Source organism: Lactuca serriola, chromosome 3, assembly GCF_051521515.1.
Source record: "Lactuca serriola cultivar US96UC23 chromosome 3, Lser_US96UC23_V15, whole genome shotgun sequence".
Classification (NCBI taxonomy): domain Eukaryota; kingdom Viridiplantae; phylum Streptophyta; class Magnoliopsida; order Asterales; family Asteraceae; genus Lactuca; species Lactuca serriola.
The window spans coordinates 199,989,585-200,017,146 of record NC_136410.1 but is presented as its reverse complement, the minus strand read 5'-3'; the positions used below and the strand labels follow the sequence as shown (position 1 = coordinate 200,017,146).

Sequence of the window (27,562 nt, the reverse complement as noted above, 5' to 3'; positions counted from 1 at the left end):
GGAGACCTAGTCCGCGGTCTCCCTATTCTTAAGTTCAGCAACGATACTCTCTGTCCAGCTTGTGAATGTGGAAAACAAGTCAAAGCAAGTCACCCTCTGATAATGGATTCGTCTATTTCAGAACCGCTGGAATTATTGCACATTGATCTCTGCGGTCCTTCAACTGTAGCCAGTCTCCACCACAAGAAATACATACTAGTTGTTGTTGATGACTTCACCCGCTTCACATGGGTCTTCTTCCTCAGACTCAAATCCGAAACACCGCAGATTCTCATAAACTTCATCTAAGAAATTGAACTTCAGATCAAGCTTCTAGTCAGACGCATCCGCAGTGATAATGGAACTGAGTTCACTAATCGTCTTCTCAACAGTTTCTTGGTGTCCAAGGGTATTTCTCACAACTTCTCAGCACCCTACACTCCGCAACAAAATGGTGTCGTAGAAAGAAGAAACCGCACATTAGTAGAAGCAGCCAGATCCATGCTTAACTTCGCCCACCTTCCTCTCTACTTCTGGGCTGAAGCTGTAGCAAATGCATGTTTTGTCCAAAACTGAAGCATTGTGTGCAAACGTCTCAACAAAACACCATATGAAGGTCTTAACAACCACAAGCCGAATATTCGTTTCTTTCATATTTTTGGGTGTAGATGCTTCGTGATCAACAACAGAGATCAGCTTAATAAATTTGCACCTAAGTCTGATGAAGGCATCTTCCTTGGTTATTCCACTAACAAGGTTGCTTATCGAGTGCATATCAGACGTACAAGGCTGATCATTGAAAGCTTCGATATGAAATTCGATGATTCTCACATCCGTGATGCCCCTTCATCCACTGAGACCACCGCAATCATGGAATGTGACATTCCTGCCTCTTCTGGTCCTTTAAATCTAGTAGAAGTCAATTATGATGATCTCTTCGAACCTGTTGAAACGGAAAAACTATCTGAAGTTCTTGTGTCTCCAGCAGCTCAACAACAACATGCTGATATTTCTGGACCATCTCCATCCGAAGCAGTATCTCTTAATACTTCCACCTCTCCGGTTGAGGGGGAAAGCTCTACTCCAGATCTAACCGCAACCATCGAGGTTTCAGTACTTAATGATATTCACATTCCTGCTCGCAGAGAATCAGTTCCATCAAACGTATCTTCGGATTCGGATGATGAACTCATAGAAAATATTGACACTAGAACCGATCCAAGAATTGTCACTCTCCCATCCGCAGTCCAGGGGGAACCCTCTCAGGTTCCAGATAGACTCCCTTCAACAATCCAGGGGGAACCTATCAAAGAAAATGTCTCTCTCACTCCAACAAGTCAGGATGACTCAGCAGGCTGTTCTCAAATCCAAGGGGAACTTCCTCCCCACTTCGAAGCAACCTCTGATATTGAAAACATTCCTTCAACCGCAACTGCTGATCATCTGATGCCTCGTCTACATGTATGGACGAAGGATCACCCACCAGGCCAAATTATTGGCAATTCGTCCGCAGGTATCCGAACTCGATCTGCCAAAGATTTATCTGATCATTGTCACTATGCAGCATTTATGTCTGCAGTCGAGCCTCGATCTATCAAAGAAGCCTTATTGGAACCAGATTGGATTTCTGCAATGCAAGAAGAACTGGAAGAATTTGAAAGAAAAAAAGTGTGGCGACTTGTTCCCTTTCCACAAGGTCATACTATTGTTGGTACAAGATGGGTTTTCAAGAACAAGCTAGATGAATCTGGTGCGGTTATCAGAAATAAGGCAAGGCTAGTTGCTAAAGGTTATAGTCAACTGGAAGGTGTTGACTACGATGAAACATACACTCCGGTAGCTAGAATGGAAGCAATCAGAATCTTCTTAGCATATGCCTCTCACAAAAACATCAAAGTACACCAAATGGACGTTAAGAGTGCTTTTATCAATGGGGAATTAAAAGAAGAGGTTTATCTTCAACAACCTCCCGGTTTTGAAAGTATCGAGTTCCCTGATCACTGTTACAAGCTTCAGAAAGCTATCTACGGTCTGAAACAAGCCCCTAGAGCTTGGTATGAAACTCTTTCTGAATTCTTAGTCTCTTCAGGATACAAAAGAGGAGTGAATGATCCCACACTATTTAGAAAAGCAAACGGGACTCACCTTATGCTTGTACAAATATATGTGGATGATATCATCTTCGGGTCATCTGATCAAGGAATGGTGGATGAATTTGCTAAGCTTATGACAAACAAATTTCAAATGAGCATGAATAGAGAGATTAACTTCTTTCTAGGTCTTCAAGTCAAACAAATTCAGCAAGGGATATTCATTCATCAAGAGAAATACACTACTGAACTTCTGAAGAAATACTCTATGGACAACTGCTCTTCGGCTAAGGTCCCTATGGCCTTCGGATATAAGATCTCTGTTGATCCCTCTGGTGAATCTGTGGATCACAAGACTTATAGAGGTATCATTGGTTCGCTAATGTATCTCACCGCAAGCAGACCCGACATTGTCTTTGCAACCAGTGTGTGTGCAAGGTACCAGGCTGACCCAAAAGTGTCACACATGACCGCAGCCAAACAAATTCTTCGGTACCTAAAAGGAAGCAAATCTCTGGGTCTATAGTACCCCGCAGGCAATGACTTCAGTCTTCAAGCATATACTGATGCGAATCATGCCGGATGCAAACTTGATTGAAAAAGTACATCTGGTGGATGTCAATTTTTAGGAGGAAGACTTGTCAGCTGGTCCTCGAGAAAACAAAGCTGTGTTTCTTTATCTACCGCAGAAGCAGAATACGTGGCCGCAGCCAGCTGCTGTTCCCAAGTCCTTTGGATGAAGACACAATTGTTAGACTACGGATACAGGATGTTGCGGATACCAATTTACTGTGACTCTGAAAGTGCCATAGCGATCTCATAATCCTATTCAGCACTCCAAGACTAAACATATTGAGCTACGGTATCATTTCATCAAAGATCATATTCTAAAAGGTAATATTGAACTCATCTTTGTTCCTACTCATGAAGAGATTGCTGATGTTTTTACAAAAGCACTTGACTCTACAAAACTCAATGTGTTCCTACAAATGTTGGGAATGATGAATCCGGATCCTAAATTCTTCTTGAATTAACTCGTACCGCAGACCTTCCTGGTCCCCTTTGCGGTCCTTACTGAAAGTTACTTATAACAGATGGTTTTGGAATATCACCTGTTCTACAGTTAATGTACCGCAACCATATATTATATCTATCTTTCATGGGTCCTTCTTGTTTGTGTTTACTAATTTTTGTATAAGTGCTTCTCTCAACTTCTCATTGCAGTCCTTACCTTGTTCATCCGCGATGACATTTCCAACCGCAATGAAGTTTTCATCCGCAATCTTCGTGATAATTTCTCAACTATTTTATCAACATGTGAACCTTTATGTGCTATTTAATGATCCTTCATTAAATAAAATAAAACATTCTCCTTAGAAACTGCCATCTTTTCTTTCTGAATAATCCTTTTATCAGACCTATTTTAGGGATGATGACAAAAAGAACGTATTTCCAATAAACTCATCCTTAATTTGTCCTTTCCTCTCCCAAACACGTCCCATCCATTACCTCTTCCTCTCCCATCACCCCCACGATTACCTGACATATAAACATGCGTCTGACTTTACATTAAATGCAAACCCCTTTTGGAAAACTCCCAAAATCTTTTACAATCCATTTTAATATATGTGGCTAAGATTCAATCCAAAATTCATCGATTCCCCCCAAAATCCCCAATCGACGTTTTACCCTATTCTACCATTTACCTAGGGTTAAAAAAAAATTTATCCCTTTTATAAACTCATCTCCTTCACTAAATTCACTTTTCGCTTTCTGAATATCGATCATTCCCTCTCAAAACCATCAAGAATTTTGTGTTCTATTTCTTCTTCAAACACCTTTCAACTTCAACAATGGTGAAATCAGGAGTTTCAAAGAAGCAATCCAAGGCTTCTGGTTCGGTGAATCCCACAGGCTCAGACTCTCCTTCAATCGCATCAAGTAATTTCAGGGCAGTGTTTGAAGATCATCCTTCATACAATGCTCCCATCAAGCTCATGATCAAGTTTCTCAAGAACCACCCTCTGTTTGGTTCATTTGATGCATTTACAAACATTGTTCCAGTTTCTACTCTCTTCAAGAGCGCCTTTTCTGCTTATCGCCCACTGGAAAACCCTCAAGAAGTTCATCTCGATCTCATTAACGGTTTTTTGGTCATCTTGTCCAAAGAAAAGTTCCTCACAGCCATTAACCTTCTGGTCCATCCATCCATCAAATTCTTCTCACCATCCATGGCTGACATCACATCCGCACTCTACCAGATGGGGTATCAAAAACCAATTCGAGGAATTGGTGAATTCAAAAAGAACCAGCTGCCTGCGGTTTGGCAGTTTGTGTGCAACTTTGTCATCCGCTGCCTATCAGGCTTAACCGGAGGCATTGACAACATGGGACTCATGCTCTTGGAATTGGTATGGAGCATCTTCACCGGACACGACGTCAACTATGGGCAAATCCTTTGGGATGATTTCATTCAGTATATTCCCAAGGAGCACCCGAAGGAAAACCCAACCGAGCTCACATTTGCAAGATTTTGGTCTCCCTGCATATCAGACCTACATGCTGATGCTGGGATAGATATGGGTAGTGACATCAACTTCTTCGTCACTAAGGATCTCAAAAGGTACCTCCCTTCTTCTGATCAAACTCTTTTTGGACCGATCCGTAGGCTTCCCACTCATATCCTTTCTTCTCTTGGTCCTGAGACTGCTGATGTCTCAGACCACATTAAGGCTACGGAGGGTATTACCTCATACCCTTCTACCCCGCCTCTTCCATCCGCAGCCGTTAACCCTGAGGGTACCGCAGTCCCATCTGCCAGTAATTTATCCAACCTTTCTCAAAGAAGAGAGCATTTAGCATCCAAGAAGAAACAAAGAACACCTAAGAAGGATGCTCCCAAACAAACCGCACCCACCAAGAAACGCAAAACCAAACCAACCACTGTATCTAGCAGTGATTCAGAAGAGGACAGGAAACCGATATCTATCCTCAAGAAAAGAAAAACCACCACTACCTCTAGCCATATGCGTGACCGGACCGATGATGAAGCCTCTCAAAAGGCTCCAGTAGTCCTTAGGGTAGCTGCATACCCATTCATCACCACCATCCTTTTTCAGCCAGACTCAGAAAGTGAGTCTGATTCTGATTCTAATCAACATGGAGACAAACCTCCGGTATCACCCCAAAAGGATGATACTGGTTCTTTCCCTAAGGTCTCTAGGGCTTCCCGAATTCATTTGTTTTCTACAGAGGAGTTGCACTCCATCCTTAATTCTGTCACCCAAACACTGCAAATACATTCCCATCCGCAGGGCAATTCTTCAGCCCATGCCATAACTGAGTTGAGGCCAGACTTGACCACGGGTCAAGGAGACCAAGGACACTCAGGAAATCCTACTCTGCTTTCATCTTTTACAGGTGTTTTAGGCACGGTGAGCACTAATGTGCTAGGATCCGTGAACCCAAGGGACACCTTGGTGCGAAATCAAGGAATTAACGGAAGTAACTCTAGCGATTCTTGGAGTCGTTATCAGCCAACAACCGCAGCTGAAATCAAAAATTATGAAGCCTTCCGAAGGGCTTTCCAAGCCCACAAGGAGCAACAAATCAAGCAGCAGTAGAAAAAAGAACAGGAGATCCATTATGTTGCTAAGTATTGGGCAAATGCAATCAGTAATGCCCATACTGTAGCAACCATTCAAAAGGTTCAACACTGGATGGATGAAATGGCAGAAACACTTCTCAAAGCACAAGCTTCAGGTGCACCCGCAGGTCCCTCCAAAGCCCCTCCTACTCCAACTTCCATCCCAGTCAATCCATCACAAGATGAAAAACCCGCAATCTCAATCAGCCCTGCCCCTACTTTTGGTCTGGATGATGATGACATTCAGGAGGTGAACATACCCTCTCCTTCAGATGATGACTTCATGATGTTTGATGAAGCTGAAGAATCAAGTGGTTCCCATCACTCCACCTCCAAACTCAAAAAGAAGAAGAAGAAGAATGCGGTGACCAGAAAAGAATTCTTATCCCTTCAAGCCAAAGTCGATCAGATCTTGGCTGCGGTTAAGCCAACTCAACCGCAACCTGAAGACACTCCAAGACCTCAGTCACTAATTGAAAGAATAGAGCGTCTGGAAACCAGGGAACGCATGGCTGTTGAAAGCATCTCTCTTAAAGTAGAGATGGGGATCCAGTCCCTTGACAACAACCGCAAGGCTGACCACAAAGCATTTCTTGGCTGCAGCAGAACGCCTCATCACGGACGTGACCGCAATCAAAACGGATCTCCAGGCCGCCATCGCAGATCAAGCTTCTCAGTCTCAAAAAGTTATAGATGAGACTCATAATGCTTATGAGTCCACTATATACGTTCTTCAAACGACCATCAACAGACTACATAAATCTCTATCCTCCAACTTCCATGGCCCTGAGATCCTCCAACTTACCAAAGAAATCCAGAAATTGCTCTTTAGCTCCTCCACTCCAACCAATTCCCAATTGGCAGAACTCCTAAAAGCTAAATTCCAAGAAGTTTTCGCCAAAGTGGATGAACTTCAGCAATGGCTTGAGGAAGCACCTGCGCTGCATTCCTCAAGAGGGGGAAGTGAAGAAGAAGAAGAAGAAGTCCATCACTCTAATAATGCCCTTCATCAGAGTCCCCCCATCATCACTAACAAAATTCCCTCACCGCAATCATCTCAGCATATTCCCAAAAAGCCTGAAACTCCTCCTCACTTCAAAAATATTGAGGAGAACATGTCCTCACCAAGCCCAACTGATTCCCCTACCACAGCCCAAAAGAAAAGAGACTGGAGGTCAGCTAAACTTGCCAAATAAATATGGAGGCTAAGTGGTTTTGACACTCTCATAGATGAAACCCTTATCAACTCTTGGGTCAATCCTCACCGAAGGCTGCTAGATGAAGATTATATTCCCCACCTCACTTATGCAGAACCTCCTTCGGATGGCTACTGGGATGTTCCCATTTCACCCAATGCCAAATACTTTACAGTATTTGAGAAGTTTGACCAAAGCCTTCCTGATGCCAAGAGACTGCCTATGGAGTTTGAAAGACTTGCTCAATTCTTTACCAAACATTCCTCTCCCATAGAGCACATTTGGTCCTTTGACAGGCCATCCGCAGTTGTGAACTACAAGCCTCAGAGATTCATGAAAGCATAATTCTTCTAGTACACCCTCACCCGAAGGGGACATGACTATGTCCGCACTCAAGCAGACTTTCCCCACATGAATCCGGAAGAAGTGTTTCTCATATCCAAAGTGTTTCAGAACAAGGCTGAGAAGCATCCAAAAATGAAGATTACACTTGATCGGGTCAACAACTTCTTGAGAGAAACGATGTGCGACTTTGCCAAAATTGATGCGGACATCTATCCCATCATCTCCAAGAAATTTGATCTTCCACCTCTCGGCCCCGCACCTATGCCCACCGAAGGCTTTGCTGATAGATCACTAGGTGCAACTAACTTCCCAGAGCTTGGCATCATTTTCAAAAGGAAAATTGACAATCTCAAATACTTTATTCCCATAAGTTCCATGAACCGCCTGCCCAAGAAACAACTTGACATCTTCCGGACCACAGTTAAAAGATCGAAGCATACTACCGCCGAAGTCAAGTTCGAGATTACTAGAAGAATCACATGGCTGGAAAACGTCAGGAAGTTTTGGTGGATTTTGATCAAGTTCCTCAAACTTGATAGCTAAACCAAAGTTAAAGAGGTCACTTAGGGGGAAATTGTTGAATCATGGAAGTGACCCTCTTGAACTTAGCTACCACAACCATCTCACTATCGCAACCACATCAGCACCCGGAGTCAGCTACCGCAGTCATTAGCTAGATTACTTTATTTGTCTTTTATGTAATACACTCTATTACCCCGTATGCCTTGCATGGCTGCTTATAGAGTTGTAATCTAGTATAGTTCTATGTCTCTATAAATAGAGACTTATTATTCTGTAATGAACACCCTCCTGTTCACTAATAACTTATGCATTTCATCTGAATACAAATTCTAAAGTTATCATTCTATCACTCTTCACTCTCCACTTCTTACTTAAACATATCAGATTATAATCACTCTTCAGAGCAAGTCCTTGTGACTTATTCACTAAGTTTGATCTAACTTACTAACATTGGTTTGAATGCATTCCAAGTTATGAATCAACTTACGTGTATTCTTGATATAACAATTGATGTCATTTACATTCCTTTACTTTCTGCATCTAACTCACTAACTTCTAAATATTAATATTATTGTTGAGCTAACAGATCCTTCGAGGTTAACTATTCCGCTATATACTTGTTCTAACCATCTTGTTCAAGTGTGTCTCAAAGTTTTTCTCTCAATAGCTATACACTTGATCTACAAGCCTACCTTGCAAGAATCTCCTTCCAAAGCTTCCAAGCTCACTCCAAAGGCTCACACATGATTTTAGGGTTTTCTGACTCTCAAGGGGTAACAAGGAGGCTGAGGTGAGGACTTAAGGTCCTTTAAATAGGGTGCAAACCCTAAGATTAGGGTTTTCTCTTCCCAACACCAACTCGTCGAGTCCAACCGCTGATTTCGCGAGTTGTTCACTTAACTCGCGACCAGAACCTGCTCCGACTCGACGAGTAATGGCACCTACTCGTCGAGTAGCTCCCTCAATTTACACTTTAAGCCCCTGAACTCTTACTTCTGAACTTGGGGTGTTATAGCTTTCCCATGATCCTCTGAAGTATCTAAAACAACAAACTAAATTGTACGCCAAATCTTAGTGAGTTCCCCTAAAGTACCACCACATAGACATATAATCAAACAAATATCGAGTCCACAACCTCCTGATTGGATTACCCCTGGCCATAACCTTTCGGTTGGAATCCCCCGGCCCACAACCTTTCAGTTGGAATGCCCATTACATAATCGGTCCACAACCTCCTGGTCGGATTACCCCTGACCCACAATCTTTCGGTTGGAATGCTCCGAACCACAACCTTTCGGTTGGACTTCCCTGGTCTATTGACTGTCAGCACAAAGCAGTAGTGTTAACCCTAACATAACATGTCGACATACAACAATAACAAACATACTCAGCAGACAGATACTCACACAACCAGAAATCACAGGTGATCCTACAGTTCTACCAGTCTAACGCTTATAATCAACTATCATATAATCATACAGATCTACCACATACTCAACATATCATCGATAAGTAAATAACAGGATAACACACCAATGGTTGGCATTGGTGTCTTCGACCCGCAAGTAGAGTAAGGAAAACTCACCTCTAAGTCTGAAAAAGATCATTGAACATTTCACACCTCCGAATATCAACTCAAATGGTAACCTAATCATTAAATAATAATCAATCTCAGTTACCACTCAAAATACCCAAAATACCCTTAGGTCAAACTTGGTCAAAACAAGTCAAAGTCAAAATTGGTCAACACAGCTGAGTACGCCCAACGTACTCAGCTTGTACGCTTGGCGTACACAATCTTGACCAAAAATCGGGTTGGTTGACCTCGAACGCCCAACGCTCCTGGGGAACGCCCAACGTTCATGTTTAAGTTCTTTCCTTTCCATTAAGAGCTTAATCCTTAATCTCTTTTGTCCATAATCTAGATCCAACTCTAAAATGACATCCTTAACCATAAAGTTTCCAACTTTATGGTCTTGCGTGGCCATTAAGTGCCCAAATACAAAAACCCCAACTACTTAACCCATTAATACCTAGTAACCCATGCATGTAAGGGAAATAATGATCAAGACCACATTTTTATGCTTATATACACCCTAGAAAGTTTGAAAGGATATCTTAAATGGATTGGAGTAGCTCATACTCAAAATACCAAACTAATGGGACCAAAAGAACACAAACTTCATGGCTAACTTAGATTTAAGCATAGCTTCATCAAGTTCAAATATTTTTACCTCCAAATGATGCCAAATTATGTTGTTATTCTGGATCCAAAGATCCCTACTCCTCCAAGATGATCTTCTCTACTTCCTCTCTCTTTTAAGGTTACCAAAACATATAGAAAAGCTCAAGAATGCTCTAAGAATGGATTAGGGTTTGCTTGGGGACGAAAATGGATTGAAGGTTGATGAAAAAAGACAGGTTTGGGACTTAAGGATGTTTAAATAAGGTCTAAACCCTAAAAATAAGGGTTTACACTCTGGCCACTTACACCGAGTGTTCCCAAGGAACACCCATCATTCGCACCCTACTCCCATAATTTATGAAAATGCCATTTTAGTCCAATTTTGCAATTAATTCACATCTAAGGTCACATATGAATAAATTCTCATACTTAGGGTTAAAAATGAAAATACCTCGATGTCAAGATGTTACACCAAAATCGATTTTTTAGACACTGATGATTCATTAGACCTTGTGGATGCTGATGAGGCATACTTTGTCTAAAACTTTCTTGGCTCTCCAATCTTATTATTGTCTGACTTCTCATAATGCTTCACAATCATTGCAGCACTTGAGTAAAGGTCAGCATGCCATTCTTCTTCTGAATCAGCAGTTTCTGATTTTTCACTATCACTTTTAGGAACTAAACTTGACATTCATGAGAGAAGTGTTGAAGATTTCTCTTTAAAGATGTCTCTCATAATCTCTTTCCCTGAGAGTTTTGTTTCTTCAAAAATTTTCAGATTGCCATACAAACAGTAAAGATCCATGGAGTTAATGTTTTCACTGTTTTTGTGAACATCCATATAATGTCCCCACTTATCATCAAGAGAATCTAGAAACTTTAAAACCAAAACCGATTCATGCTTATATCAAATATTCTCATGTCATTAATCAAATATTAAAAAGATTAAAGGTTTGAGTAAGAGATTCATTCCTTTGAGCAAAGAAGTGTTCATACTTCCTGTTAAGTTTGATCTCCTTGGTTTCCTTTACTTATTTAGTTCCTTCATATGTCACAGTCAGCGTGTCCATCATCTCCTTTGCTGAAACACAGATCTGAACAAGGTGGTAGAGATCATAAGGAAGGGAGTTACTAAAGGCAGCACGATCACGAATGTTATGATTGAATAACTTTTTAGCTTCTTCACTAAACATATGTTTAGGAGTCTTCCTTATAACACTAGTTTTAACACTATTTTTGGTTTCATCAAACATTGGAATATGTAGACCATCATCGATGTTGTCCATCATATTATGATTCATGGTTTCAAGAACAACCATGGCTCTGCCTCTTACATAGCAAAGTTCTTTTTATCAAAATGAGGAATCTTGTTCCCTAATGTAGTACCAGTAAAGATTTTGGATTCAGAAGAAGACGGTGTACATATTGCTTGATAACAAGAAACCTACTCTGGTACCATTTGAAGGATCGTAATTAACACTGAATATATCAAGCAATGAGAACAAAAGCAGAATTAATCAAAAACCAATTTCGATTAAGAAATCTATCATAAAGAAAGAATACACAAAGGGGTGATTTACATCATAACCTAGTGTAACTTATATACTAGGTTGGCAACTATTCTAGAATTAAATCCCTATATATCAGGGATATGAATACAAAGCTAACTACATTTTATAATATATATATATATATATATATATATATATATATATATATATTATACAAAAGGATCCTATCACTAAGATAACAGATTAGAAACTTGTACGAAAAGCAAAGTCATACTACAATGAGAAACTTGTCAGAGGCTAATGGCATTGATTAGGAAGTAAGCGTGACATAGGTTTGACATATCAGATTATAAGGTTTGACCTTACAAAGGGAAAACTAGAAATAAATAGTAGATGAATGAGTATGATGCTTACACCTTAAAGAGAAGTGATATGGTAATTTTACTTTCCGCCTTCCTATACAAATCTACTTTACTATCAAGAAAAATGACATTCCTTTGTTGGGTGAAGATGCATCGAACATGAATTAAACCATTTAACATCTTTACAGCTGATTCAATCAGTTAATTCCACCAGTGAAACTTCTCGTACCTCAATGTCTCTTCACTTTCCTACAAAAAAGAGATATTAGTTCACTAATTTAAGTTGTTTCTTCACCACTACCACTGTCACATTTTACAAAATAAATCCCATTGGTAAAAATAAAAATCATTACCCTTTTTACCCATGAATGAGCATTTTTTGAGAAAGTTAGAAATTTCAAAAAACACACAACAAGCCCTACATCTTCTTTGTTGTTGATTCCATATTATGCCTCATCCACCGTTCATCTTGGTGGCTTCTTTGATTGGGTTGCATTACCGCTAAGTTAAGGGGAAGAAAAATCATGCTCATAGAAGAAGAAAGAAAGAAACAGATAACATAGATGTAGAGAACACAAAAGATCAAGTTCATAGTTGCTACTTCCACCAAAAGTGTATAAGGAAAATGCGAAATCGAGGGTTCAATTTTGGAAGCTAACAAAAAAATTTATAAGGAAACGGGAAATTGAAGTTTCAATTTTGGAAAGTGAAGAAGGGTTACAACTGTCACACCCCAAATCCAAGAACGGCGGAAACGTTCCGGGGTGGAGGACGTCATGTGAAGTATCATAATAGTGTAAAGTAGTAAACAAGCAACAACATCATCCATTGCATTAAAAGTAAAGTTTTAATACATGTGTGTTCTTTCATAATGTACAACAATAAAATGAATAATCAAAATAAGACGAGTCTTGACTGTGCTCCGTCTTCTCAAAAACTGGCCACCGTACCTGTCTAACTGGTGACCTGAGAATACAAGTTATTTTGAAAGCGAGTATCAGCCTAAAGCTGGTAAATTCATAAGTATTTAAGTGTCATTTTCTTGTTTTGGAAAAATGTTAAGAATGTCTGGCAAATATTTAAATGTAACAATTGATATAAGTTTGAAAACCCTAGAAAATCCCTTATTTCCTACTAGTATGAAATGTAGTCTTCTACCAAGACCCGAATGTTCTGTTATAAAAGTGATAGTTTTTCCTTCTTTTTGACTATTACAAACAGTAATTAGTCTAACTCATCGTTTATGTGAATGTCTCACAAAATAAAGTAAAATAGGAAAATGATATGATAGTCTTCTACCAAGACCTGAATGTTCTGTTATAAAAATGATAGTTTTTCCTTCTTTTTGACTATTACAAACAGTAATTAGTCTAACTTATTGTTTATGTCAACGCGTCACAAAATAAAGTAAAGTAGGAAAAGAATATAATATAAGTGTTATCCTTTGGTACTAGGACTAACACTACAAAAGAATATGATAGTCTTCTACCAAGACCTGAATGTTCTGTTATAAAAATGATAGTTTTTTCTTCTTTTTGACTATTACAAACAGTAATTAGTCTAACTCATCGTTTATGTGAATGTGTCACAAAATAAAGTAAAATAGGAAAAAGATATGATATAAGTGTTATCCTTTGGTACCAGGACTAACACTACATCGCGGTAAGCGAAATGTATAGCCTAATGAACATCCGAAGATTGTCCAATTGTCCTCTGTAGCAGCAACAGGGGGAAGGAAGGGTTAGTCCGGTAATCGATGTTCCTAATATAAGTATTAACCGTAGACCTCCGTAGATGGTCATCAACCACTGGTGCTAATCCGCTGGGATTCGGAATGGTTAGTCCCGCCTAGATATCCCGTTGAACTGGGATAGACAGAACAATTTACACAAAAAGTACTAATAAATCATCCTCGTAACTCTAGGTATAAGTATCCATGTAAGTGAATACAGGAAAAATGTATCTATGTAACAGTACTCATGTATGGTATTCATGTAAGCGTATTCAGATAAATGTATCTATGTAAATGTACTCATGTATCATGTAAGCCTAGGTAAATGTACTCATGTATCATGTAAGCATATGTAAGTGTACTCATGTATCAGGTAATGCACTGGTATAGACTCATGAATGAACTGACTCTTTTGTGATTCCTTTTAATAGGAATAATGTTTTGTATCTTCTAACTATCCCTATGATAGTTAACTGAAAGGTAATTGGTTGTTCAAGTAGGTTTATACACCCTTGCTACACAGGAGTGTGGGAAACTGAATGAACGATGAAAACTATAACATCAATACATATATATATATATATATATATATATATATATATATATATTACTTTTGAAATGTTTATTAAAATGACATCAAGTCATTGTTTATTATTGTTCAAAACTCTTAGATGTTTTACAAAACCATTTTTACCTTCTTGAACCAAACTACACTTATACACTTATGTTCTTATATATATATATATATATATATATATATATAAGAACATAAGTGTATAAGTGTAGTTTGGTTCAAGAAGGTAAAAATGGTTTTGTAAAACATCTAAGAGTTTTGAACAATAATAAACAATGACTTGATGTCATTTTAATAAACATTTCAAAAGTAATACATTTGATAAAAGAGTATTTTTAAGATAGAAAACCATTTCATGCATCACATTTTGTAGTATGTGAAATCTACTGAATGAAAACACAGTTATAAAATACATATGAATGATTTAATAACATGTTGTTTTCTACTTGTATTCCCCCCCCCCACCCCCCCCCCCCATTAAAGCATTTAAAATCATTTAAAACATTGATTTAGGGGTATGAACTCACCTGTTGTGAGTGGTTCTAGCGGGTACGCGTGTGTGGATGAGAAGTTCCACGAATGAAGTCCCGAGACACAATAAGTCCTAAATGACATATAAGGACACATATTGACATGAATATAGTGTTTATAACATCTATATGAAAGGAAACACCTTCCGGGACTAGGTAACACCTTGACCAAGTGTTGGAATCACATGTGATTCAACATAGGAAGGTATAAAGGCACTCACATGAGTTTACTACCATGAGTTCACGGCCCAAGGGAGTTTACGGCCGTAAACTCATGGCTACTCATGTGGGAATGCAAGTTTGAAGGCTTGGGAATGATTTAGGGACATTAGCTCTAATTTAGGATGAAGAAAACCCACTTTCTTTGAAGTTCTAAGGAGTTCACGGCCAAAATGAGTTTATTACCGTAAACTCATGGCCATTTATGTTTATGAGGGTCCTAAAGGTCATAAGGAAGCATTCTAATTTCAAGCCTAAGCCTTTGGAAGTGTGTGTGGCATCAAAACACCCTTAACTTGAGTTCACGGCCCATGGACCATTTGGTCATGTGTTTGCGGCCGTAAACACTCATGGGTGTTGATATTTTTATTGTTTTGGGTCCTAGACACATCAAGGTAAGGTGCTATGTTTGTCTCTTGGCTTAATGAAGGTCTTTAGGGCATTTTGGCACCCTAATATGGAGTTCACGGCCCAAGAACTTCCTTGGCCGTGAACTCACTTTCAACCCTTGATTATATTTGTTTTGGATGTCTAAACATGTCATGTGTAGCCTCAAGGTTCATTTCCAAAGTTTGTAGGGACATTGGGTACACTTTGGCCCTTAAAAAGGAGTTTACTCCCCAAGGTGTTCTTGGGCGGTAAACTCACATATCTTAGTGTTTTGAGGTTGTTTTCTGTCCCTAAACTCATTTGTGTACAAGTCCAAACTAGTTTCATGGCTTAAGGAAGGACTAGGCACCATTTGGCTCGTGAAAAGGAGTTTACTCCCCAAGGTGTTCTTGGGCGGTGAACTCACAAATCTTGCTGTTCTGTCATGATTTTGATGTTATTAAGCACAATCTAAGTTATATAATACAACTAGAGAGAGGTACTCACGATTTCGGATAAAAACCCGAAGATTCGTGAGAGAGAAAATGGCTTTTCTCTAGTTGAAAATATAACTAATGAATGAATATGGCTCAGATTTCTATAGATAGTCCTGAGATTTTTAGCAGAAAATATTTTATTCCCGGAATGAACTCTAATATCCTAGAGAATTGGAATAACAGTGTTGCACAAAACCCTAGTGCATCCACTCTCTTGATATCTCCTTAAGTGTTAAACCTGAAATACTCAAACTTATACCCAAAGTCTGGAATTTCTCTGTAACTGTTCCAACTTCTATTGGCTTGGTATGTTTTGTTCAGAATGGAAATTTCGGGTTGTCACAACAACGATGGTCACTTAGTATGCATAAATGTAGGCGCACGATTATTGTAGCTTTTGCTACCCTTCATCTCCGATTGGAAGCGCATGTGCACCAAAAACATAAGCAAAATCGATGGCAATTCCATGATTAAAAGGTGATGTGGACGACATATAAAGATAAGAAGAAGACAATGGTTATTTGGTTATAGAAGAAGGAGGTGGCGAGCCAATGACAATGCAAAAGAGAGGTCACATCTCCATATTTCAAGCCAACTTGTACATGTCACTATTCATAAGCCAAATATCTTTTAATTATATATATATATATATATATATATATATATATATATATATATATATATATATATATATATAATTCCAACAAGTTTCAATAAGTTTCTAATTAATTTATTAACCAATAATAAATTAATAAACTATTTATCTTACTCTCATTTTTTTTTTGCTATTTTAGCTATTGAAATCAATCCTAAAATGAATTTGTTATTATTCTCAAAGTTATACAAATTAATTATAACAGTGGACATCTATTTTCAATAAATATTATATATTAAAAATATTATTTATTTATATATAATAATTCAATAAAATTAAAAAGAAAATATGTATAAATGGTTCTTATAGTTTGGTAAAAAGGCACGATTATAAAAATGATTAATGAGAGTACAATTATCAATCTAATAAAATTAACAGTCAAATTATTATAGTTAACTAAATACAGACTAAAACCATACAAAATATCTAAAATAAAAACAATAATATACCACCAAACATTTTTAATCAGAAATCATATATTTTTTACAATCAAACGACCATTTTTGCAATTTTGTAAAAATAAAACATGGATATACCGCCAAACAAATAGTTATCATCATTTAAAATAGCAAAACCAATGTGGACAGATTTTTTTTAAAAGGCATTTCGTATTTTTTCCAATATCCTGCCAAACAAACAAAAAAATATTTAAAAATTAGAAAAGGACAGTGTTGACAGCAAAGCAATCTACATCCTGAATTCATCACAAAAAGTCTGTTTTGATCACACAGATCTTCACTTCCCGATATTAGAAATCGGAAAACTACAACACCAACATCCATTCTCTCTGGATTCACAAAAATGGGTCGGGTCAAGGATTTGATCCTCACTTTCTTCAACAACAGATGGCTTGTTTTTGTGGCGGCAATGTGGATTCAATCGTGCGCCGGAATCGGCTACTTGTTCGGAAGTATTTCTCCGGTGATCAAGAGTTCATTGAACTATAATCAGAAGCAGGTTGCGAGATTGGGTGTAGCTAAGGATCTCGGTGATAGTGTTGGATTTTTGGCCGGAAGTATGTCGGAGATATTGCCGCTGTGGGCCCTGTTACTTGTTGGTGCTGTTCAGAACTTTGTTGGGTATGGTTGGGTGTGGCTCATCATCACCGGTAGAGCTCCGGTGTTGCCATTGTGGGTTGTAAGTATTATTTCTCCGATCATCTTAATTACTAGTCAACGAGACGTGTGTCAGTGGACCACTCCGTTGATCACCTATCCAATCATGAATCATTTCCTTTTGGTTTTATCATGAAGAAGCTTAATAGTATAATAGTATAACTCAACCTGATTTGATTTCTGTTTTGTTTATTCAAAATTCTGTTGATCATGAGTTCGATTAAACGAATTTCTCTGGGTATGCATTCAATTGATCCATTTCGAAGTGATTTAGCTTCTGTATTCATTAATTTTCAGACAAATCAAAACGTTTTAGTGATGTTGATATGTTGATACGTTGATTTGCAGATGTGCCTTCTGATATTCATCGGAACAAATGGCGAAACATACTTCAACACAGTCGCACTAGTTTCATGTGTTCAAAACTTCCCCAAAAGCCGTGGCCCAGTCGTCGGAATCCTAAAGGGATTTGCAGGTCTCGGCGGCGCAATCTTAACCCAGATATACGCGTTAGTCAAATCACCAGATAGCGCTTCCCTTATCTTCATGGTCGCCGTGGGACCTTCCATGGTGGTCATCTCCCTCATGTTCATCGTCAGACCAGTCGGAGGTCACAGACAACTCCGAACATCAGACGCATCAAGCTTCTCGTTCATCTACTGCATCTGTCTCATTCTCGCCGCTTACTTAATGGGTGTTATGCTCGTCGAAGATTTAGTCGATCTAAGCCAAACCATAGTCCAAATTTTCACCGCGATTTTGTTCGTCCTGTTAGTAGTTCCGATCGGAATTCCATTATGGTTAACCTTTTCTTCAGATCGGAGAAACCCAAACCCAAATTCAAATGAAGAATCTCTTCTACCCGAATCAGAATACAAAGAACCCGAAAGATCCGAACACGATCCAAACGAAATCATATTCAGTGAATTAGAAGATGAGAAGCCGAGAGAAGTTGATTTACTTCCGGCATCAGAACGACAAAAGAGGATCCTGCAACTACAGTCGAAGCTGGCTCAGGCGGCGGCAGAAGGAGCGGTGAGGATTAAGAGGCGAAGAGGACCACATCGAGGGGAGGATTTTGATCTGACACAAGCTTTGATTAAGGCAGATTTCTGGTTGATTTTTTGGTCGCTTCTGTTGGGATCTGGTTCAGGGTTAACAGTGATTGATAATTTAGGGCAGATGAGTGAATCTTTAGGGTATGATAACACGCATATTTTTGTCTCCATGATCAGTATTTGGAACTTCTTGGGTCGTGTTGGAGGTGGCTATTTCTCAGAGATCATTGTCAGGTATACAACTTATTATGTCTTTATAAAGTTATAAATACTTTTGTTTGTTTGTGTATTATAGTTTGTACTATAATTACTTTGAAAAGCTACCTCCTTATATAGTATTGTATTTTATATAGTTGATAGATTTAAAATAAAAATAAAAATGATGTAATGGGGAGAAAGGAAAGTAGGATGCTATAGTGAAGAAAATACATGAAAGTATGTTGTTGTTTCTTGTATTTGATTTTGGGTAAATACAATGACAAAAACATACTTTTATTTATTTGTTTATTATAACATTCTACTTTTGTTTTTTTTTATTACAAACTATACTTTCTTACCTTCAATTCTAGCGTGGTAGCGAGAAATTGTTTTTTTTTTTTTTATTTATTGTTGTAGTTGGTGGATTTTTAAAAATATAATGTTGAAGAGGTAAAACATCAAGCCATTTTTTGGAAAATGGGTTGAAATTGCCATTTATTTATTATAGCATTCTACTTTTTTTTTTTCTATTGTAGCATTGTACTTTTAGTTTTCAATTTTAGTGCATCATATTTTGAAATTTTTAACAAATTATAGAATTCTACTTTCAGTTTTTCTCCTATTAAAGCACTTCTTTAAAAATCTACCTAATTATAGTAGTTATAATTGCTTTGTCTTCAAATCATATTTCTATAATTGAGTTGTTTTTTCAAAATACAATGGTAAGTAGGATGCTTTAATAAATGAATGAATGAAAGTATGCTGCTTTTACTATCATTTAACCTTTTCTTTTGCCGATTGATCCGTTATAGATAAAACACAACCAAAATCAACAATTTTAGGACAACCGTTAAAATTGCGATCTCTAATATTCCAAAACCTTGATAATTCTAATAATTTTTTTTTTCATTTTCCAGGGATTACGCATACCCCCGACCCGTAGCCATGGCAGTTGCCCAAGCCATAATGGCAATCGGGCATTTATTCTTCGCCATGGGTTGGCCCGGTGCAATGTACATCGGTACACTTCTAATCGGGTTAGGGTACGGGGCCCACTGGGCCATCGTACCTGCTACAGCTTCCGAATTATTTGGACTAAAAAAATTTGGAGCGTTGTACAATTTCCTAACACTAGCGAACCCTGCGGGTTCCCTAGTGTTCTCTGGTGTCATTGCCAGCTATATTTACGACTCTGAAGCCGAGAAACAAGCGGCACAACGCCATCAACAAATTACCAATTCCACTTCTTTTCTTACCAAACTTTTTGACACGGATGACGCTCTCAAGTGCGAAGGCTCAGTGTGCTTCTTTTTGACATTCATGATAATGTCAGGACTTTGTATCATCGCACTTATCTTAAGTTTGATACTTGTGCGCCGAACTAAGGTTGTCTACCAGAACCTCTACGGGAGAACCCGCGCTTAAAATTTTTGGACTCGTGGGTGTGATTCTTGTTTTGTTTTGGAATTTTGGAATTTATTTTTGTATATTGTTGTTCAAATTTGATTGGAGTTTTGTTTTTTTTCATTTTTTTTTTAAATTCAGTTTTTCATGAATCTATTATACTTTGCTTGAAAGATACACACAATCAGTTATTTAGATAGTGTTTGGTTTGATGGAACGAAGAAGGAATTGTGGTTTATATCATCGTAGTGAAAAAGAATTGTTTGTTTTATGCAATTGTATTGGTCAACTGGATATAAATTCCTTACATTTTGTTACTTTTTTTTTTTTCCTTAGCGTCTTTTTTGGGTTAAATGAAGAAATACCAAGTATGTCATTTCAATTAGATCATCCTTAGATTAATCAAATAACATTATATTTAAATACAACGCTATAATGGATCAACATTTGAAAGTACAAACCAATAATAAAAAAATGAAAGTAAAATGTACAATAGAAAAAGAAATAGGAAGTATATTGTAATTTTTTTTATTTTGACTTTTTTTTCATGCCAACATGGAATTTAATTAAAGACTATAACAAACCTATTTTAATTTATATAAAGTTGAAGAAAACAAATATATTTTTTTTCAAAATTTCTTGATTTTAATTAGAAATAACAGTGAACATACTTTATAATAATATTTTCGTATTATAGTCTTATTTGGTTTTATTAAGCTTTAATAATTTAATTATTTATTTATCATTTTTGTAAATAAAAAATTCATTATCATCAAATAATATATAGAGTAAAACAAAAATTATGCATTCTCTTTATATTTAATATAAAAAATTCCTATGAGAATTCATTTAATTCTTACATCCCAATAACATGACAATATATTCCATAGTCTTGTCAATTTCATTTGTTGGCTGTTCCATTCCATCTAAACTAAAGAGGCTTTAATGCATCATAAATCTTGAAATGAACATTTGGTAAATCTTGTCAATTAAAAGCTGTGCAATCCCTTCTTATTTCACCTTGGTTACCAATTTTGACCCCAACCCTACCAAGTTTCCTCATCGCAGTTATAAACGCCGCATTAAAATCATCTCGATTATTAGCAAACTTTTTGACAACTTTTCGGGATGATAAATCCGTGTAAAGAACAACATCCGATGTAAACAAACCCTTGCCTACCATTAGATTCTTATAATAAACATTATCGAAAATGTTTGGAGTATTGGGATCCATATCCACAGTGATAGTGGAATTAGCATTTTTAGGGCAAGTAGCCATCAATTGTTTTGCATAGGTTGGATTCAGTAATGGGTCAACCCGTGAGTACAAACGGTTGGCAAAGCTTTTGCACCGAGAAACACCGACTGTGTGGGCCCCGGATAGAGCGATCATGTCACACTCAGAAAGGTTTTTCTTTGCAAATATTTTTTTAATTTGATTGAGATTGAAGGTTGGTTTTGGGATGTTTCCAGTGACCCGTGATGCCTTTGAAATAAGTCCGTCTCGCCGGCCTAAATCCACATTGTACCAAGGCCCTCCGGCCTGCGTGTATAGATTGATGGACACTTTGTAATGAGTATTGCAATAATTTAAAAAGACAACATGAGTATAAATTTCAATTTATTTAAGTAAATGATTTAGATTATAGTTTTATTATTAAAGGTCAAATTGATTAAAGAAACAAAAAAGGCTAAAAGTAGGTAAAAAGTAAAGGGAAATTGTTATGTACTTTCATCGATTTGTTAGGTTGAAGGAAACGTTTGAGACAGGATTGAAAACAAAACCTTGTCTTTTAATGGCATGATGTTTACCACTCAATTAGCCCAAGTGAGAGGTATTATTCTTCTTAATTCTCTATTTTCTCCTAACTTTTTTAAAACATTTTTCCCAAAACTTTCCTTATAAAAATGATTTTATTAAGAAAATTTATCACTTTTTCTTTACAAACGTGTTTTTAAGGTGATGGGTGTGAAGAGGAAGTTATGGTTCGAATCATTTTTTTCTTCCGATTCTTTTAAAAGTTGATCTGACATCATGTCAGTTTAAGAAACATGAATATCACGATTTTGTTCTATTTTTTTTCAGAAAAAAAAAAATCTTTAAATATATTCATTTTTTTTTTCCAATTTGTTTTTTTAAGCAGGCTTACCACTAATTCTATGGTTCACAACTTTTTTGGAAAACCCCTAAGCTTTTTTCTTTCTTTGAAAAAACAGTTATTTTTTTCTTTTGAAAAAACTAACGTTTAACTGACTTTGGTGTTTTGGTTTAGAATTACTTTGTTTTTCTTGTTGCTTGCGAGATGCTCATAAGTAGTAGCAAACCAAGAACAATGACCCATGATGGTTGGGTGCTGATTCTTCCACGAAAAAATTTGATTAATCCACTTAAATTAAGAGTGTAAAGACAATTATACCCCTTAAAACTTTTTCAGTGGTTTAATTTTTTTCGAAAATTTCGTTTTATGTTGCGGTGATACCCCGGAAAAAAAAAATTTGGGCTACCCTAAAATTTCGTTTTTTATTTTATGCTACTCATTTATTTTGATGATGGCTCCGCCACTATACATCGCATATGAATATGTACTTTGAATATTTGACATGTGTTATTTTGAATTTTTTATTGCATAATATTTTATTGTAATTTAAAATTGCTTTCGTTCGAACTAAAGTAATTTTAAATCACAATAAAATGTTATGCAATAAAAAATTCAAAATAACACATGTCAAATATTCAAAGTACTCATATAGTGACGGGTCAGGATCAAAGTAATGGGTAACATAAAAAATAAAACAAATTTTTTGGGCAACCCAAATTTTTTTTCCGGAGTATCACCGTAAAATAAAACGAAATTTTCCAAAAAAAATTAAACAATTGAAAAAATTTGAAGGGGCATCTCGAAGTTTTCCAAATTTTTTTCCGGGTTCGTTGTAGAAATATGAAAAGGAAAAATAGCAATGTAAACAATAAAAGATGATCACAGAATTAAAAAAAAAAAAAAAAAAAAGATAGAGGATCTAAAGTGTTAATATATTAATTTGGGTATAATCATTTATGAAGAAAGAGGCAGCAACAAATAAAATAAAATAAAAGCATAGACAATAAAAGATGAGTATATTATAAAAAAAGGTGGGGGACAAAGTGTCAATATATCATTTTGGTATTACAGGCTTCCGAGTTATGAAGGAAGAAGCAGCCGTGAAAACAAATTAAAATCCACTAGATATCAAAGCAGGGGTATAACCGTCAATAGACTCTTAATTTAAGTGGATTAATCAAATTCTTCCTTGGAAGAATCAGCACCCATGATGGTTTGATATCTTAAATTATTTTTAGAATCAAACAAAAAAAAAACTTCTAACTCCAATCTATATTTGGAATTTAATTTTAATTTTTATGTTTCCTCTCTTAAAAAGCAGATTTAGTTTCAAAGGTGATTTGATCCATATATTCTTTTATATTTCTTTGAGATTCATTTGTTACCAAATAGTAACCATATAATAGTAACCACTAATTTTTATGTTTCCATTGTTAAAAAGCAGATTTAGTTTCAAGTAGAAATTAGCAGACACACGATCTTCACTTATCAATCGTAAAACCTTTAATTTTCAAATTAACAGAAAGCTTTATCTATTAAATTTGAAACTAAAGGTTTTGTGTTTGCTAACTGAAGTTTCTATCTCTGTTAATTTCAAATTGAATAATAACGTAATCCCTAAAGAATTTGTTGGCTATGTTATTATTAATGGGAATGAAATGAGTCTCATTTGAGATTGAAAATATTTTGAAAGGGAACTCATGGAAGCTGAAATTCCAAATATAGATTTGAGTTTGGAATTTATTTTTCTAGTTTGATTCTGAAAACAATCTAATATGCCAAGCTAGCTTATTACATTGTTCTTCATGTGATATTATCTATAAGCATTTTACAAATAGATTTTGGTATGTACTTTCTAATGAAAATTGGGCACAACTTTTATCTTTGTTTTACAAAGTCAATTTTTATTAAGATTTCAATACTGAAAAATATCAAGAACATCATAAAAAATAACAAGAAAAATAGGTGAATCTTGAAGAAAAACAAAAAAGTTCGTAGAAACAAAAAAGAATTGACAAATGTGAATGGGTAAAGAGGTTGAAGATTTTTTTTTTTTGAAAAAAAAATTATATAAAAATGAAAGATTACCGGTAAATCCAATAAACGAGTCATATTAGAAAAAAGTTAGAAATGTATGGCTTTTTGGAAATAAAAAGAAAGTTTAGCTTTAAACATAAAAATATGAAAATATAATATATTTTGGTACAATTAACCCTTATCCAGGATTAAAAATGTTATCTATATTTCAAAAAAAAATGGTCAATATATATATATATATATATATATATATATATATATATATATATATATATATATATATATATATATATATATATATATATATTGGAAATACTCATTTTTTATAGTATTTTCATCTTAATTTTTCCTATTACATTTTTCTATTTTGAAAAATCAAAGCAATTATACGGTCATTAAAATAAAAGGTAATTTCATGCATTGGAATTGGGTAGACTATTTAAAGTATAATATTTTAATAAAAGAATTGAAATTATATTGCTCTAGTTGTATAGATTTTTTGACGTAAAATGCCTTGATAAAAAAAAATATTGAATATACACTATTTAATAAAAATAAATGAAAGTATAATGTAATAATAGACTACTAAAAATGGTTGCTAATTCTTGTATTAGCCTAAGTTTAGAGGCGACAAAGATTGGAAGGGTTTAAAAACTTTGCAAAACATTTAACTAAACTATACAAGTCGAGTTAAAACACCAAAGTCTGACTTAATCTCGAGCTTTTTCAAATTAAGTTTTTGGCAAGAATGAATGAGTCAAAAAGTTTTAAAAGATGTTTGACATTTACAAAAAATCAAAAAGTTCAAGAAGGAATGATTCAATCTCGAGCTTTTTGCAATTAACTTTTTGGCAACAATGAATGAGTCAATCTCGAGCTTTTTGAAATTAATTTTTTCCAAGGAGTCAAAAAGTTCCAAAAGATGTTTGACATTTACAAAAAGCCTTTTGAAATTAACTTTTTCGCAAGAAGGAATAAGTGGTTTTTCAAAAGACAAGAAATCTTGACTTTTTGTGATTTTTATATTCTTAAAAGGTAAATTACCTTCAAAAATCAAGAAATATTAGACAAACACTTTTTAAAAATGACTTTTGACTTTTGCTCCCTCAAAATTTAAACTCGAATTTTGGATCTTTTCAACTTAAAATACAATCTCAAACACCCCCTCAATCTCTTGTCGTTGAATTCAGGATCGACTTTAACACTCTATTGTTTTATTCGAAAAGTACCTCCTTTTATAAATAATGTTGTTTAATAGACTATTTGTTTGTAAATTTTAAACAAGACAAAAATTGTAAAAAAAATTATATATATATATATATATATATATATATATATATATATATATATATATATATATATATTTGGGTTTTGGTCCGAACCCCAACTTTTGGTGGTTCTTTTGAGCTAGTTTCGTTGTACATTTGGCCCTTTCGAAATTGAAATGACTGTAATACTATTAGTGTATTTATTTTCCATTTATTTTTCATTTTTTTTAATTTAATACTTATGTATATATTTTAATAAGTAAAAAATAAGATAAGACTCACCTCTCTTATTTTTTTAATTATTAAAATAAATAAATAAGTATTAAATTTTAAAAGAAAATGAAAAAAAATGAAAGATAAATACACCAAGGATATTATAGTCATTTTAACTTTCAGATGGACCACATACGTAATGAAACTAGTTTAAAAGAACCACAAAACAAAATACCACAGACCATCGTTGCAAGTTTTGTGGTAAAACAAAATACACAAAATTTCTTTTCATAGATTAACCCTCAATTTTGCTTCTTTCGTCATTATAATTTTTGAATTAGATCGTGCTACTTTGAAATCCGATGGTGTTTTTCATAGTAGTCCGAGGGCTTGGTTTACTTTTAGACATGCTTCATTTGCTTTTCTCTTCTTCTTCGGACACATTTTGCATGTTGAGAAACTTTTTCCCCAAAAAAAGTTCATGATAGTTAGAAAAAATTATTTTTCAAATATAAGTTTTTTTTCTTTTATTTTTTCTTTTCGAAAAACAAATCCTTTTATTTAGCAAGCCTTTGTCATGAGTTTTTTTAATAGTTTTGTAGGTTCTATCTATAGCAGAAATTTAAAAAAAAAATTTCATCTTGTGTTGCGAAGATAAAATAGCATTTTTTATGTCAATTCTTTTAATGAAAAAGTTTCGCAAAAACACTCTACTATTATGGATACTCTTAATTTTTTACCCGGGCTACGCAATCTCGAGTGGCAATGACTAAAATGTCCGCACACGAAACAACACCAGGACAAACAGACTCAACTGCCTTTTTAGCCTTCATAACTAAATCGATTCCATCATCATCAAGCGAAAGATTATCTGACGCATTCTTCTCAACGTCTCCCTTCTTTGATTCGATCATAATGGAAGCATCACATCCCTACATTCATGAAAATTAAATAGCTTATAATGTCCATTCAAACGAAACCTAAAGCTTTTAAAACCGCACCTCAACAAAGCAGTCGTGGAAAAACAGACGAAGAGTATCTGCAATAACCGCAAACTCCTGGTTAACCTTCTTATCCACTTCCTTTTTAACTAACGTTTCTACCATTGGACATGTTTTCGCATAGAAATTCTCGGTCAAATAACTTTTTCCGGTTTTGGTGAGAACCACCACCATTATCAAACTGTACAATACGCAACTTCGATGTGACACCTCCATCTCTCACTATAGAACACACAGGAAGAATGTAAATGATCCACTAATCAACTTTCAGTATTGGAGTATTTAAGCTTGGGGTAGTTATGATTAGGTGTTAGAGCTCAACTAATTATAGATAGTTAATGCGGTTTCCATCTCGAGGCATAATTTGGTTAAACCGATTTTGAGCGTTGATATGCACAATTACATTGATGTAGATCCAATGCATTCTGGTTTTTGCTGATGTGGAATCTAGCTTGGTATGATTTTGTTTACATAGTTTTTATTATCTTATCAATTATTATTTTTATAACATTAAGAACCTTTTTTTTAGCTAAAATGGCAAGACACCTACAATTGAAGTTCATTAAATTTGAAATGTCTAAATTATTTTTGGAGCACTTAATAGTAACCGCTAGTTGATTATGAAGAGTTATTTGTATAGAATAATTTTGTCAATCATAACAATTTATGATTTAAAAGATCGTACAATTTATATATTATATAATACTCTAAAACATAAATTGTTGTATATCAAAAAAAAAATTATAATATACAA

The 27,562-nt window shown here is 35.5% G+C and overlaps 2 protein-coding genes across 2 annotated transcripts; one reads left to right on the top strand and one right to left on the bottom strand.

Annotated features, from left to right (window-relative positions):
* The first annotated feature begins 17,104 nt into the window (after positions 1-17,104).
* Positions 17,105-20,313, top strand: LOC145093506 (protein NUCLEAR FUSION DEFECTIVE 4-like). Its single transcript, XM_079031647.1, has 3 exons — positions 17,105-17,552; positions 17,879-18,822; positions 19,704-20,313. Exons 1-3 carry the CDS (start codon positions 17,217-17,219, stop codon positions 20,209-20,211), a joined length of 1,788 nt encoding a protein of 595 aa, XP_078887773.1. The 5' UTR covers positions 17,105-17,216; the 3' UTR covers positions 20,212-20,313.
* Positions 20,314-21,058: 745 nt separating this feature from the next.
* LOC145094781 (peroxidase 55-like) lies at positions 21,059-27,024 on the bottom strand. Its single transcript, XM_079032826.1, has 3 exons — positions 26,809-27,024; positions 26,548-26,739; positions 21,059-21,733 (listed from the first exon to the last, which is right to left on the bottom strand). Exons 1-3 carry the CDS (start codon positions 27,022-27,024, stop codon positions 21,176-21,178), a joined length of 966 nt encoding a protein of 321 aa, XP_078888952.1. The 3' UTR covers positions 21,059-21,175.
* Between the last annotated feature and the right edge of the window lie 538 nt (positions 27,025-27,562).